Below are 16,582 nucleotides of genomic sequence, written 5' to 3'. Positions count from 1 at the left end.
CTGTTTGTTTTTACTTTTGATTTAAGAAGTCTAATATTTCTGAATTTATGAGACTATAGCTTTCTTGTGAAGTCTCTCTGTGCCTTTTTGTCTGATCCTTTCAGGAATAAAGATTTTTATTTAATTACTAAACTGAACACCTTGGTGGCAAGATCTATAAATTTATCTTTCTGTCACCCACATAGCTCAATACAAGACATTGCGATAGTGGAGACTCAGTAAGCATTGAATTACAATGGAATTAGTTGTAGTACCCAGACCAAAATACAGAGTAGAGAAAACATCATGCCAGGTATTTTCCTTTATAATGTGACATAAAAAAATAAATCAATTTTCATAGTCAAGCAAATTTGACTATTTTTATTTTATCTCCATTAAATCCAAATAAAATTACTTAGTACTAAGAATTAAAAACAAAAAAAAAAGATCACTTGTTTTCATTTTATATATATACTAAATGAATCAAAAGTTCAACAAATATACTAGAAAAGTGGGAAATAAGATTTGATATAACTTTACATATATCTTTAGATATCTTTATCAAAGGGTCTTATACATGGTGATGTGTGTATCTTTATGTATATATGTATGAATATACATATCTTTATGAATTCATATGTAAAGTTAGACCAGATGGCAAATTAATTTTTGACACTGTTAGTGATACTATAGACCAGATGGCAAATTAATCTGAGACACTTACTTTTAATACTATTTTTTTAAATATCAATTTCAAATTTCAGTCCAAGATGCTTAAAATCAACATGCTGAAAATGAATGCATCTGAAAAAAAATTAAGAAAACAAAAATAACTATTAAAATGATAATTAGTTTTATTTACAAAATAATCATGAAGGAAGTTCAGCCTAAAGTATAATTCCACGCATCAGAAAAACTTTGGTGGAGGTTGGTTCTGCCAAACATAGAGCAAATTCTAGAGGTTGTGGATGATTTTCATGAACTCTTATCTAAGTCAGCTATTGCTTCCTGACAGACTATCCCCAAACTTAATAGCTTAAATCTACAATCATTTGTTTTCACTCTCGTGTCTGAGGACTGGGGGTTGGGTGATCTTGGCTGTGCTCGACTAGGATGCTTTGCCTGAAGGTGAGGAACCAGTGGGCTCTGCTCCTCCCAACAGTTGAATTCAGGTTGTTCCATGTGTGTTTATTCCAGAACACATGCTGAAAGGAGAGCCAGCTCCCTGGGGCAGGATCTCTGCACTGCAACCAGAGGCTCAAGATGGCAAGGCTCACTCAGCTAGCACTTTTCAAATGGTTATGAGTGTCTGGTCCCCCAACATCAATAGGCCTGAGGAGTCTACGCTGCACTTAAGGAAGAGAGAGGAATAAATTCTTACTGAATAAAATTGAAATCATCATAGTTCTTCTCATACATTGCAGGTCATTTGGAACTGTATGTTTTCAGGGTCTCTGCTCATGGCCTTTTTAAATGCAGTGCTAATTCACAAGCCTAAGAATTAATGAATTTGTTCCTCCTTAATATTGGAACTTTTTGCCTCATTCTCCAAAGAAAAAGGATGAGAGTTTATTTTATAGTCTTTCTTCTAGCTTCCTCTTCCTAAATTTATAAGGGAAGAGTTTGCAAATTTAACATAAAGTTCAATCAGAGATGACAAGAGAGAGAGAAGGGAATGGAAAAAATAGAATGTAAGCAATTAATCATAGATCTCTTCTTTACATTGTAAGAATTCTTTTCAAATCTTTAGCTGAAGTTGTCAGGCACTCTCTCATGAACAAGAATTACCAAATTAAATATTTTTTTTCTCATAACAGGTAGTTTAGGTCCCAAGTTTGTTGTTCACAAAATTTAGGGTATCATGGCCACTGTTCATGGTAAGTCTGGTGGTAACCTAGATCCTTAAGAGCTTCAAATCAAATCTTACCATTAGTACTTATTACTCAGATTTTGTTAACTCAACAAATACAGGAAATCTAATAAAGAATTAGAACTTATATTGACATGCCCTACAAATGAAGCATCCTGAAGAATTAAGTTCTTAAAAGAATAGCAACACAGTACATATTTTTTTAAAATTTTTATGTATTTATTTATTTTGAGAGAGAGAGAATGCACACACAGCGCAGGCACAGAGAGAGAGGGAGAGAGAGAATCCCAAGTAGGCTCCACGCTGTCAGCACAGAGCCTGGCACAGGGCTCAATCCCACAAACCATGAGATCATGACCCGAACCAAAATCTAGAGTCAGACACTTAACCAACTGAGCCACCTAGGGACTCCTCAAAAGAATTATATTTTAGACCAATAATACTTAAAGAACTGTGTTAATATATTTAAACACTTTTGTCATAGTGGTCATAATCATCATCATGTTTGAATTTTATCTTTCCCTAAGGAATAATGATGTCATCTCAGTTCAGAATTCCAAGTGAGAAAGCATTTTGTATTTCAGTTAAGTGGAATATTAAACATTGGGGCCTTCAGTTAACAAAGACATTTAGAATATAAGTAATGAAATGCTATGTTGACTTCTTCAGAGACTTCTGTTGACTTGGCTAATATTTGACATTTGCACTTCTTGGTAAAAAGAGGAATTTTCTAGAGATAGAGATCACTATTATTTGTTTGTTTTGCATTCTGCTATAGGCACAAGCATTGTTCCCTTTCAGAAGAAACGACTGACTCATATGTCTGGATGGATGGCTCTGATTCCAAATGCAAAGCACATTAACTGGTATTTTAAAGATGTAGGTCACATAACCAACATATCCTATACATCAACATTCTATGGATTTAAGGTAAAGAGCTATAAAATTCATCTTCTAATAATTATGATGGCATATAACACGAATGCAGCATGGAAGGTGCTTGCCTCACATGCTGACCTGCATGCACTTCATGACCCACCCTGAATCTAAGCAGCCAAAAAAAAGGAACCTTGTGTAGGAATCAAAGTCAACAATCTCTGCCATATTCCCATAATACTAAGCTGGTGTCCTTTTATTATCACCGTAATAATAACTAGCATTTATTGAGTGCTTATGATGTTCCAGGTACCAGTTAAAGGCTTTATAATTTGTATTATTAAAATTTTTTTTTAATGTTTATTTATTTTTGAGAGAAGAGAGAGACAGAGCACGAGTGGGGGAGGGACAGAGAGAGAGGGAGACACAGAATCCAAGGCAGGCTCCAGGCCCTGAGCTATCAGCATAGAGCCTGACACCAGGCTCCAATCCACGAACTGCGAGATCATGACCTGAGCTGAAGGTGAACACTTAACCGACTGAGCCATCCAGGTGCTCCTATAATTTGTATTTTCATGTATCAAAAATAAAAAACAACCGGCCAAGTCCTTTATGCCTACCACCTAGATCTATCTGAATCTAACATTCTGTGTATATTTACTTTTGATTTTTTTTAAAGAAATAAATATTTTTAGATAAAATGGAAGTCCCTGTTTGGCTTACCCTAATCTTATTCCCCCACTTTCCACCTCTGGTGATAAACAGTATCCTGAATTGGGATTCATATTCTTCTACTTATACTACATACGTGTAGCCAAAAACAAAACCTATCATTGTTTTAAATGTTTCAAACATTATAGAAATAAAATATTCTCTAGATATGTGTGTATGTATATGCATATACAGAGAGAGAGAGAGAGAGAGAGAAAGACTTTTGTTGCTTTAGGATATAGTTAGCATTATTTCCATAAATGTGTAAATGTTACTAAACAAAATATGAATGCAAAATGACAAACTAAAACCACAACTTAAGTCTTAGTATAAGCTGTATCTATATGTCATCAAAATTAATGTGTATCTCATCAAAATTAATGTATATTATGTAAGATATTACCATATAAAAGAAATCATATTTTGGGGAAAACTTTTATAGGAAGAAGACTACGTAATCATATCTCATAACTTCACTCAAAATCCTGATATGTTTAATGTTCTTGATATGAGGAATGGCTCTTCAAATCCATTGAGTTGGAATACTAGCAAGAATGGAGACTGGCACCTTGAAGCAAACACAAGTACTCTGTATTACTTGGGTATGTGTTCATTGGGCAGAGTGATTCTTTTATCTAATGCTTTGTCTAAAGGAAGAGAAAAATAGCTTAATGAACAATTATGCCATACAGTGTCCTGCATATAGCAGGAATCAAGAAATGTTTGCTGAGTGAAAGAATTAGAGACTGAATTTATGTTGAAAAGGGCCTTGACAAAATGAACAAATCAGGAGACTATAGATGCTGGAGAGGATATGGAGAAACAGGAACCCTCTTGCACTGTTGGTGGGAATGCAAATTGGTGCAGCCACTCTGGAAAACAGTGTGGAGGTTCCTCAAAAAATTAAAATAGACCTACCCTATGACCCAGCAATAGCACTGCTAGGAATTTATTCAAGGGATACAGGAGTACTAATGCATAGGGGCACTTGTACCCCAATATTTATAGCAGCACTCTCAACAATAGCCAAATTATGGAAAGAGCCTAAATGTCCATCAACTGATAAATGGATAAAAAAATTGTGGTTTATATACACAATGGAGTACTACGTGGCAATGAGAAAGAATGAAATATGGCTGTTTGTAGCAACATGGATGGAACTGGAGAGTGTAATGCTAAGTGAAATAAGCCATACAGAGAAAGACAGATACCATATGGCTTCACTCTTATGTGGATCCTGAGAAACTTAACAGAAACTCATGGGGGAGGGGAAGGAAAAAAAAAAGAGAGGTTAGAGTGGAAGAGAGCCAAAGCATAAGAGACTCTTAAAAACTGAGAACAAACTGAGGGTTGATGGGGGGTGGGAGGGAGGGGAGGTTGGGTGATGGGTATTGAGGAGGGCACCTTTTGGGATGAGCACTGCGTGTTGTATGGAAACCAATCTGACAATAAACTTGATATATTGAAAAAAAGAAAAGAAAAGAAAAGAAAAGGGCCTTGAGTTGAATTAAGAACTTACATTTTATTTTTTACAAGAATTTTTTAATGATTTTATTTATTCATTCATTCATTCATTCATTCATTTATTTATTTAAGAAAGTGAGCTGGTGGGGAGAGGGGCAGAGGGGGAGAGAGAGAGAGAGAGAGGGAGGGAGAATCTCAGGCAGACTTCATGCTCAGTGCAGAGTCTTACACAGGGCTCGATTCCACAACCCTGAGATCATGACCTGAGCTGAAATTAAGAGTTAGACGCTGAACTGGCTGAGCCACCCAGGTGTCCCAGAACTTACATTTTATGTTTGAGATAACACCAACACTGTTACACATGGCCCTGACATTTATTTCACAAAATGAGAGGAAATGAGTACAAAGGAAGCTGTCAAATATTTCGTTTCCATTTTTATTATTTTATTATTTGGGGCAATTATAAATATTTAAGAATACATTTTGAGTTCCAGAATACTTGTTTTGTCAAGACAGTTTGACTGCTTCTCAATAAGACATGTGCATTTCATCAGAATTTTTCCTTATGTATTGCATATGTTTGAGCTCTACCAACCTACTATCTAAAGAATATTTTCAAGTCGCCATGGTTTTGTCCACATTCAGGTTCTTTAGTCATCTTATGAATTTACTGTTTTTAAAAATTGTTTTTAAATGTTTATTTATTTTTGAGAGAGAGCACAAATGGGAGGAGGAGCAGAGAGAGAGAGAGAGACAGATGATCTGAAGCAGGCTCCACACTGATAGCAGACAGCCTGATGTGGGACTCAAACTCATGAACCCTGAGATCAGGAACTGAGCTGAAGCCAGACACTTAACCACTAGAGCCACCCAGGTGCCCTGATCGTCATATTAATTTAAAATACTTTCCTTCACCTCCAGTGTCAGGAAGAAATGAACTTCAGCAGAGCCAGCCCATCTCTGGGACCCTGGATCCTGATGTGAAAGATGTTATTATTAATTTCCAAGCTTACTGCTGCATTCTCCAGGATTGCTTTCCTGTACATCCCCCAGCAAGAAAACCAAATCCCAGGAAGCGACCAGCCACGTATAAGTATACAGGCCTTTTGTTTGTTAATACCTTTGATAGCACTTGACGGTTTTCACACCTCACTCTTGGTTGAGAAAATAATGCCCTGGACCTGCACAATGCCTTGTAAGTCACCAGGCATGTCCACACTCATTACTTCACTTGGGCCTTATAACCACCCTGATGAGAAAATGGAAAGTCTCACAAAAATTATGTGTGAATGTTACTGGTAATCTCCAACTTGCAGAATGTTAGATATGGATTGCTAGGCCAACTCACTTATTATATATGTGAGAAAGCGGGCGCCAACGACCTTTAGTGAATTATGCGACATCACAAAACTTTTGATGACACTTTCAGAATAGCACCAGAAACTAAGTCTCCTCATTAATCCAATGCTTTCTTAGCAGGTCATGTCTTCTTTGTCTAGAATAAGTATCATGGCCAAATCTTGTAATACAACTTATTTTAGTTCAAATGTTTGATTCCCTAATGTATGTTAATTCTCCTAGTTAAAAATGATTTTTCTATCTTTGAAACTTACATAGACCTTTACCTTTATGTCTCATGTGAAATGTCATCTCTACCTTGTATTATAGCAATTACCATACATCATGGAACTAGTATGTGATGACTGTACTAGCCTTTAAGACCCTTAAAGGTATGATCCTGATTTTATGTTATTTTTGTCCTTTATGGACAAGTAATCATAAAAATAATGTTAGCGATGATAAAAGCTAACATTTAGTGAGCACTTAAGAGCCTACTACTATGCATCAAGTATGCCTCAATATTTCTTATTAGGTGAATTACATTTCAAAATATAGACATACTACAGTAGATACTATACAAAAAGAATAATTGAATTTGTTTATATATTAACCCAATCATTAAAAAAAATGTGCTGAGCACCTGCTATGCCCCAGACACTGTGCTGAGCATTGAGGAGTCCATTGTAAACAACAAAGATGTGGTCCCTGCCCTCATTGCACTCACATTCTATCCAAAGAGATAGATGCCAACAAAAGAAAGCAAAGAAACAAAAAAGTAAAGAGAAAATAAAGCACATGAGTGTAAGTTGTAATAAAGGTTATAAGGGCAATGGTTAGGGGCTGGGACAGAGAGCAACATGACAGGGACCTCCTTTGGGTGGAATGGTTAGAAAGGATGGGAAATTCCAGTTGAGAGCCAAAGGGTGAGGAAGAGAGGACCATGGGAAGGGTGGGAGAGGAGTGTTCTAAGCCAAGGAAGCATCTTGGCCCTGAAGTGGGAAAGAGTGTGGTATATCTAGGAACAGAGAGAAAATCAGCATGGCTGGACCCTGGTGAGCAGAAGAGAGTAGCCTGGAAATATTGTTGGAAACAGGTAGACATCAGACCATTCAGCTCAGGCAGGCAGTTAGCATTAAGAAGTAGAAGCTTTTAAATGATTTTCAGCTGAGAAGTAACATACTCCAAATTGCATTTTGGAAAGGCCACTTTTGCTACTCTGTCAGCTTTACAGAGGGACAGTGAAGAAAGGCTCATGAAAAGACTCTAGAGAGCTTTGTAAGAGACATGGGCCATCAGGGTTATTGACCAAAAAGCCCTTATGTAGTCTAGGGTAGAAAAAATAGTTGAAAATTTAATTAATATTCATTATGACTCACATAATAGGTTTAGATTGGTCTAGACCAGAATGTGATAGAGGAATATGTTGTTCTGCTACGTGAATAGGTCTTAGAATAGGGTTTTTCCCTTTCATAGTATGAGTTCTGCTCTCTAGAAATGGCTATAGTTGGATTTGTTAATTAGTATTATGCAGATAATACTATCAGTAAAAACAAACAGAATCTTGATCCAGAGCTGGTACCTCAAGATTAGGATGTAAAGCTCTAGCTATTCAACACACATATGCTTAGTTTAAGAAGTATTAGGCTTCATTTCATTGATTATAACAATGGGCAGTAAGAAGAAGAATGTATAAAATGCATGGTATAGTGCTGGTAGGGGTAAGAATGAAAGGCTATTAATCTTGAGAAGAGCTAGATAAAATCAGTTATCCAATCTGTACAATGCTGGCCAGGTTATTTAGTTAGAAAGATACAACCTTAAACAAACCTTCCCTAAAATTGCTTCTTGAAAAATAATGTATTATTGTCAGTCTAACTGCTAGCCTCACTTTTAAAACTATTAAAACAAATTTTTATTATTGTCAGTCTAACTGCTAACCTCACTTTTAAAACTATTAAAACAAATTTTTATAACAGAATTTTTGATTAACACATTTCTTAATGATAAAACTTAGTAATTCAAATGTATACTACAAGTACACTCTTAACCAAACTGTATGTTGACCCTTTTTTAGAATTCCAGAATTAGTATCATAGAATTTTTAAAGTTTTTACTAGTTAAGGAAGCAACCACTGATTGTGAATGTTTTCCAGTAGGAAAATATCATCAACTTTATAATAATATTCTTTACAACAATTTGGACTTGAGGTGGTTTCTGGAAAGTATAGTGATGAAAAGAGGAGACTGCCTCTCCCCCAAAGCACTTTTTATATCTATTTCAGTTTAACATAACCCTCACTCTGGTTGTACACCTACCATCCCTGACTCCAGCCCAGAGGCTTAACCTCATTGACTCATCGTTGCCAATTCACATCGCCAATTCCATCCCTCCCTTCACAGAATCTAACTGACCATATCCTATTTCCCCTTTCCCCATGCAGTAGCACCACATGTAAGGGTCTTTAAATGGACAAAGGATGCATTCCTTTTCTTTTTAAAAAAAAATATTTTATTTTATTTTTTGAGAGAAAGAGAAAGAGAGAGTGAGCCAGAGAGGGGCAGAGAGAGAGAGAGAGAGAGAGAGAGAATCCCAAGCAGGCTCCATGCTGACACAGAGCCCAATTACAGGGCTCAAACTCATGAATTGCAAGATCATGACCTGGACTGAAATCAAGAGTTGGGTGCTTAACTGACTAAGCTACCCAGGTGCCCCAGGATACATTTCTTTTCGCTTTCTGTCATGTGAAATCTTATAAGGAAATTAAGTAATTTACATCTTAGCCAAAATGAGGGTATTACAATGAGGATTTAGTGGGAGAAAAAGTGATTCAGATTGTAGATGGAAAGGAAGTTTTCTTCAATGGAGAAAAAAACAGCTGTGTATGTAGTCATATGTGTTAAGTGTCCTACCAATTGCACCTATCAGCTCGCCTGCTTAGTGACAATGTATAAATTCTCTAATTTACCTTCTGTCATCCCCGAAACATCTAGTATAGTGGTACACCCTAAGGAGATGGTCATTAAGTATATAGAGATAATACTTAATGGAATCATTTCTCTTCTCTTTTCAGCTTATGGTCAAATGATTCTTTTTGGCAATCATCTCGAGAAAATAATTATACCATACCTCACCCAGGGGCAAATGTGGTTATTCCTGAAGGTAAGTATATAAATGTAAGTAAATGAAATGCCTATATTTATGTGACATTAGGATAGATACGACAATAGTTACATTCCACCTTTAAGCAGCACACCTTGGGGAAAGAGCAAATGTGAAGAGATGGATTCTATTATTGTGTCCTGGGTACCAGACCTAGCCTTCTGGGTTTTATGTGGATTTCAACCTGAAGATTAAGGATAACAGATTTCCTGGGAGAGATAAGAATAAGTCATTGTGTGGAAAAAGGGTTGCAAACTTCAAAACCAAGGCTCACTGATAAGGTTGTCATTGTTTTTATCTATAGGCAATAGTTTATGGATTATGTTATATTTCTCATAATAAAGCATTGTTTTATAGGAACATGGATTGTAGCAGACACAGATATTCCACCAATGGAAAGTCTCATTATTTGGGGAGTTCTAGAACTGGAAGATAAACACAGTGTGGGAGCTGCAGAGTCTTCTTACAGAAAAGTTGTTCTAAATGCTACCTACATATTGCTTCAGGTAGGAGGAAGGGTCTTACAATTTATACCTTTATTAGTCTAATTCTAGGATGTTGGAGATTTACTGAAAAAATTATAGGGGTGCCTGGGTGGCTCAGTCGGTTAAGCGTCAGACTTCAGCTCAGGTCATGATCTCATAGTTTGTGAGTTCTAGCCTCGCGTCAGGCTCTGTGTTGACAGCTTAGAGCCTGGAGTCTGCTTCGGATTCTGTGTCTCCCTCTCTCTCTGCTCTTTCCCCGTTCGCTTTCTCTCTCTCTCTCTCTCTCTCTCTCTCTCTCTCTCTCAAATAAGTTAACATTAAAAAAATTATAAGAACATATGTTCAATCGATGTGAATAAAAAACACAACTGGCTCTAACCTATGAGATAAGTCCAATATATTTCTGCTGCCCTTTAAACTGGTGGCCACACATTCCTTAGGGAGTAATTATGCTACTTTTTACTGTGAAGTTTGCCCATTTTTAATCCTACGTAGAATATTTGTATTATTGTTAGGTAAAGCTAAACCCACAACTTGCTCCAACAACCAGAGAATCCAATTCCAGGAGTTGTGGAAAAAAATAAAAAATTTAAACCTTTTCTTTTTTTAAGAAAACAGTGTTTCTTAAAATGAATGGACATGGATGGAATTATGACAACAGGAGAAGACTACTAAAAATATTTCGGTTGTTTGGAACAATCACCTCATTCTCTCATAAAGCTCAGACTGTCTTGAATATGTAACAGTATAATTGGTTGAATTGTTCTGTCAGTTTTTATTATTGTTAATTAAAAAGAATGGCCTAGCCAAAAAGCTGTTAAGTGTCCTAAGAAAATAAAAGTAGTAGTAACTTTTCTTTGCTAAAACTAGGACTTTACTGCTTTAAAGATATGCAGTATTTTAGTATTTAGATGCATGAGCTTTGAGGTAAATTAAAGGTACGACTGAGTCCTTACCTCAGTTGGGAACCTTGGGTAAGTTATTTGACCACTTTTAGCAACAGTTTTCTCCCCTATTAAGTGAGAATAATAACAGCAATTCATGGGCTTAGTGTAAAGGTCAAATGATATAATGTATGTAAAGCCTTACACATTATGCCTGGCAGAGAATCAGCAAGCATTTAGTAGTAGCTATTATTATCAACAAAGAGGGCTCCTTAAGAAACGAAATAGATGAACATAGGGGAAAGGGGGGAAAAAAAAGAGAGAGAGAGGGAAACAAACCATTAAGAGAACCAACAGGGTTGACAGAGGGAGATGGGTGGGGGGTAGGCTAAGTGGGTGATGGGCATTAAGGAGGGCACTTGTAGTAGGTATTGTATGTAAGTGATGAATCGCTAAATTCTACTACTTAAACCAGTATTACACTATATGTTAACTAAAATTTAAATAAAAATTTGAAAAAACAAAACAATGAGGCCTCCTAATGGGCACAGCTTGGAATTAAGTGTGAGGAGTGTACTTCATATATGTCATATTGTGCTAAAATAAAACGTGATCTGTCCAGTAACACTAGTTTAGGTCTAAGCAGGTCTCAGCTTTAGGACAGTGCTGACAATAAGTAGCTAGTAAGTCCGACTTTGAAAAATCATTTAAGCAGCCTATCCCAAAGTGACAGGGTTAAATCAAGGTCGCTTCCAGATACAATACTGTTCTTTGTATAACAAATTTCATTCATTTTTACTAGAGGAAGCTACCAGTATCTTTCTAATTCCATTTTTATGGGTGAAATTTTTTTCTGCCCAATTTTTAAGTATTAACAATTTTCTGCTTCACTGCAGGGAGGTAGATTGATTGGTGGCTGGGAAGATAACCCTTTTAAAGGAGAATTACAGATTGTTCTTAGAGGAAATCATTCTACTCCAGACTGGGCACTTCCAGAAGGACCAAATCAAGGATCAAAGGTCTTAGGTATGTGTTTCCAGATACCAAAAGTATCATGTCAGTTTTGAGAATCTATTTTTTTAAATTTTTTTAATGTTTATTTATTCTTGAGAGAGAGAGACAGAGACAGAGTATGAGCAGGGAAGGGTCAGAGAGGGGGAGACACAGAATCCGAAACAGGCCCTAGGCTCTGAGCTGTCAGCACAGAGCCCGATGCGGGGCTCGAACTCACAAACCACAAGACCATGACCTGAGCTGAAGTCAGACGCTCAACCAACTGAGCCACCCAGGTGCCCTGAGAATCTATTTTAAGACATATGGCACTAAAATACTTATCAGTTCATGATGTTATGGTATCAGAAGATTTCACAGACATTTATTTATAGTAAAGAGTTATAAAAATAAATTAAAAAATGTTTAAATAAATCATGTCACACTAAAATAGGTATAGACGTGCGTATTTGAAACCAAAATATAACTCATTGCAAAACTAACATTAATCTCTCCATATGTGTATTATTTCTCCAATCTGGTTTTCTTTATAACTGTCTCTTTTTATAAATAATCATACTTTCTCATATCTTAGTGCTTTTCCCTTAAAAGGTAACTTTTCTACACATTATTCTTATAGTGTTAATAATCTGTGAATCAGTTGACTGCCATCAGTTATCTAGTCACAACTGTTGCTGAACTTTATACTTTCCTGTTGGATGTGTATGGCTGTATGTATTCCTATCTGAGCCTGGAAAGTAAAGGAACTGAGAGGGTTTATTTGGTCATGATTAATAACCAAGTTTATTAACACTGCTGCATATCTGTTGGAAAGATACATACAAGCATGTGCTGCAGTCGCTTTGCCATACAATTTCTAAACAGTGACAATCAGTAAATAGGGGCATAAAAAATGGCTTTGCCTGAAGGAGTCAGCTCTCCACTGGTAAGTGTTCCAAGGCAGACAAATTCCATCTTAAAAAGAACTTGCTTTTATGTGTTTATTTTTTTGTTTCAAAAGTAACATTTCAAACAACATAAATGATATCAATAAAAAATATTAAGAAAAAGTATACATCTTTCCAATTCTACCCCATCATGAGGAAACTAGTATCTGTATTAGTAGTTTTTACATGTCTTCTCATGTTCTTTATATATGTGTACATTCATATTGCATATATTGATTTGTGGTTATAGTATTGTGCCTTTTACAAAAACATGGTCAAACTAAATATATTCCTATGCAGTTTTCTTTCTCAGTTAACATGTTATGGATATCTTTCTACGTCAATATTTACAGATAACACTCTTTCTTTTTATAGCATATTACCCTAGTGTATTAGTATATTATAATTTATTCCATCATTCTCTTATTGATGTACATTTAGATTTATTCCATTTTTCCAATATTTTCTAGTATTATGGTGGGCATTCCCATTCATGTATACTTGTGCGCTGGCTTTAATTTCTATGGACCAGATTCCTAGAAGTGGCTCAAAGAGCCAAAGCCATCTTGTATAACCCTGAGCAGATATCCAACTTCATTCCATTCATTCTAAAATATCCAATCATTTATTAAAATGAATGGTTTCATTTTATATTAGCACCTAACTCAGTACTATGTGGTGAATAAATAGAAGCTTTTCTATTTCAGGGGTGTTTGGTGAGCTGGATCTTCATGGATTTCCACGTTCAATATATAAAACTAAGCTCTCAGAAACTGCAGAGGCTGGTTCCAAAGTCCTATCTCTAATGGATGCTGTGGATTGGCAGGTACAGGAAATATTATGTGGTGGGAACTGAATACACACAGTGGGTCAATTTACAAAGGTTTCTTTTTTATTCTCATGCACATTTTTTTTTCCATAGGATTGATCAGATAAGAAATATATATTTTGCATTAACTTGCACTCAGAAGCTGACCTGATAGTAGGCATTTAAAAATTGGGATTTTAAAGGTCCTTCAGAATATATAAAGAACACTATCTTTAGTTATGAAAGGAAAATATGAAAGTTTCTGAATGGAAAAAAAATTTTTATGTGTGTCTTTCCCATATTTCAGGAATATCAAGTAATAGTTAATTATATTAAAAAACTGGCGGGGCGCCTGGGTGGCGCAGTCGGTTGAGCGTCCGACTTCAGCCAGGTCGCGATCTCGCGGTCCGTGAGTTCGGGCCCCGCGTCAGGCTCTGGGCTGATGGCTCGGAGCCTGGAGCCTGTTTCCGATTCTGTGTCTCCCTCTCTCTCTGCCCCTCCCCTGTTCGTGCTGTGTCTCTCTCTGTCCCAAAAATAAATAAAAAAAAAAAAACGTTGGAATAAAAAACTGGCAAAATTTAAGAATATTGTACTGACCAGTTTTTAATATAAATATGAATATATTTGCTTTGATCTATTTAATTTCTTAAAAGTATATTGCCTGTGATTTTATTTAGTGACTGAATTAAATTTGAGGAGATGTTGAGATAAATCATAATTTAGAATTCTTTTTTTTTTTTTAATTTTTTTTTTTTCAACGTTTATTTATTTTTGGGACAGAGAGAGACAGAGCATGAATGGGGGAGGGGCAGAGAGAGAGGGAGACACAGAATCGGAAACAGGCTCCAGGCTCTGAGCCATCAGCCCAGAGCCCGACGCGGGGCTCGAACTCACGGACCGCGAGATCGTGACCTGGCTGAAGTCGGACGCTTAACCGACTGCGCCACCCAGGCGCCCCATAATTTAGAATTCTTAATATCAAACACAAGCATATTTATTTTTAGGAACCTCAATGTATGTTTGTTCTTTCCGATAATACCATGTTGCTAATCAGATATAAATTAAATTAGAATTTTAAAAGTTATTATTAAGAAATAGAAACCTATTTTGAAAATTGTTCTTGAATTTCGCACTTGAATTTTTCTAAGGAGGGAGAAGAGATTGTGATAACAACTACAAGCTATGATTTCCACCAGACAGAAACTAGAAGTATCATTAAAGTCCTGCATGACCAGAAAATTCTGATTCTCAATGATACCCTTTCCTACACTCACCTTGGTAAGTAGCTGTTCTTTAAATAGATATGTAATTAACATGCCTTGAAATGTTCACATTTTTAGTGATCTCCTTTGTAATTACAACTATTTGATTTAAAAATCTAACATTTTTGAGGAACATTTCACTCTGATTGGTACTAGTACCCAAGGGGCACTACTGTATTGGCTTCCAATAGTCCCTGCTGTATGCATTCATTCATTCAGCAAATATTCAGCAAAGACTAACATGTAACATCCCATGGGGTAAAGTTAGCACTTTCTGTTTTTTTTTTTTTTAATAATTTTTTTTTTTAATTTTTTTTTTTCAACATTTATTTTTGGGACAGAGAGAGGCAGAGCATGAACGGGGGAAGGGCAGAGAGAGAGGGAGACACAGAATCGGAAACAGGCTCCAGGCTCCAAGCCATCAGCCCAAAGCCTGACGTGGGGCTCAAATTCATGGACCGCGAGACTGCGAGATCGTGACCTGGCTGAAGTCGGACGCTTAACCGACTGCGCCACCCAGGCGCCCCTAGCACTTTCTGTTTTAAGCAAGCTTCTAGGTGATTCTCATCCACGTGAATTTTGAGAACCCTTGAGCCAAGAGCATCTTTGTCCCAATTTGTTTTGTTAACACATTTCTCAGCTATAACTGCATTTAGAAAAGCTACAACAAAATGGTAGAACCATAATTCTCAAGGATAGAAGGAATTCATCAGAATCATCTGAAGATGATCTTTCAACTTATAGGATCAGGGCTATCCCAGCACCCACTCTTTCCCCATTTGACATTCTACTTTCATCTGAATCTAAGAAAGTGGTAGCAGACAGGGGTGTTATGTTAGAAAAGCCATACAGATGCTTCTGGTGCTCATGAGAACTTCAGCTATAATGTGGCATGATTGATAGGCAGATGTTTGACGTTCATGGAAAAGAAACTTCAAAGAACTTTTTATAGCAGTATTTTGATAGAAGCATATTCATCTATCATTCTATGTCACACATTTTTTTAAATCAAAAGGAAAAAGCTTGTTGACCAACACTGTAATTGTAAAACAAGTGGTTTTTATAAGTTTGACATTATAGATTCTTTCATTTAAACTACCAAACATTTATTTCTGTTGAAATACAGCTGCTTGCCTTAAAATTTTGAGTAAGAGTTCTAGAAATGTAGAATGTAATTTAGATTATGTTTTACAAATCATTAAGATATAAGTGTATAGACTGCGCTTGATATGCTACTACACATTTGTAAAAAAAAATGTGATCGGTATAAAATATGCCATAGGAAAATTGGAACAAACCAAAGTTTAGGCATCATAAAAGATAATATCTGTGTGCTTCTGATTATCCATATGACCTTGGACAAATTATTTTACTTCTCTACTTCATTTTCTCAACTTGGCCTTACAACAGTGATTTAATTTATATGCAAACTACCAAGTAAACAATAACTTCATAATTGCTGATTATAATCATACTTTTGGTGTAAACAGAAGAAATGCTTTTTATTTATTTCATTTTATAAATTAAAAAGTATTATGGGGGAATCTAAGATGGCAACATAATAGGAAGATGCTATAGACTCATCGTGTCCCTTGAACACAACTAGATAACTGTCAAATCATTCTGTATACCCAAGAAATCAACCTGAAGACTGACAGAACAAACTCTACAACTAGACAGAGAGGCCACATGGAGAAAGAAGGTAGGAGGTGCAGAGACATGGGTTAGAAGAGAAACGAATCACTGTGGAGGTGCTGTGGAGAGGAGGGAGCCCTGGTCATGGAGAAAGGCAAGAGAGAGCATAG

General features: G+C 36.2%; 1 protein-coding gene across 3 annotated transcripts in view; it reads left to right on the top strand.

Annotated features, from left to right (window-relative positions):
- The window catches only part of PKHD1L1 (PKHD1 like 1), a 159,140-nt gene that overhangs the window by 94,529 nt on the left and 48,029 nt on the right, over positions 1 to 16,582 (top strand). For all 3 annotated transcript variants that reach the window (XM_086695604.1, XM_025922529.2, XM_086695602.1), the window contains exons 51-58: positions 2,628 to 2,779; positions 3,879 to 4,038; positions 5,822 to 5,993; positions 9,313 to 9,401; positions 9,759 to 9,907; positions 11,667 to 11,796; positions 13,415 to 13,533; positions 14,664 to 14,793. In XM_086695604.1, coding sequence (XP_086551730.1) covers positions 2,628 to 2,779; positions 3,879 to 4,038; positions 5,822 to 5,993; positions 9,313 to 9,401; positions 9,759 to 9,907; positions 11,667 to 11,796; positions 13,415 to 13,533; positions 14,664 to 14,793 — 1,101 coding nt within the window. The remainder of the gene's footprint in view (positions 1 to 2,627; positions 2,780 to 3,878; positions 4,039 to 5,821; positions 5,994 to 9,312; positions 9,402 to 9,758; positions 9,908 to 11,666; positions 11,797 to 13,414; positions 13,534 to 14,663; positions 14,794 to 16,582) is intronic.

The sequence above is a fragment of the Puma concolor genome, chromosome F2 (genome assembly GCF_028749965.1).
Source record: "Puma concolor isolate L17-30 chromosome F2, mPumCon1.1.hap2, whole genome shotgun sequence".
Lineage (NCBI taxonomy): Eukaryota > Metazoa > Chordata > Mammalia > Carnivora > Felidae > Puma > Puma concolor.
This window is presented reverse-complemented; position numbering and strand designations above follow the sequence as displayed.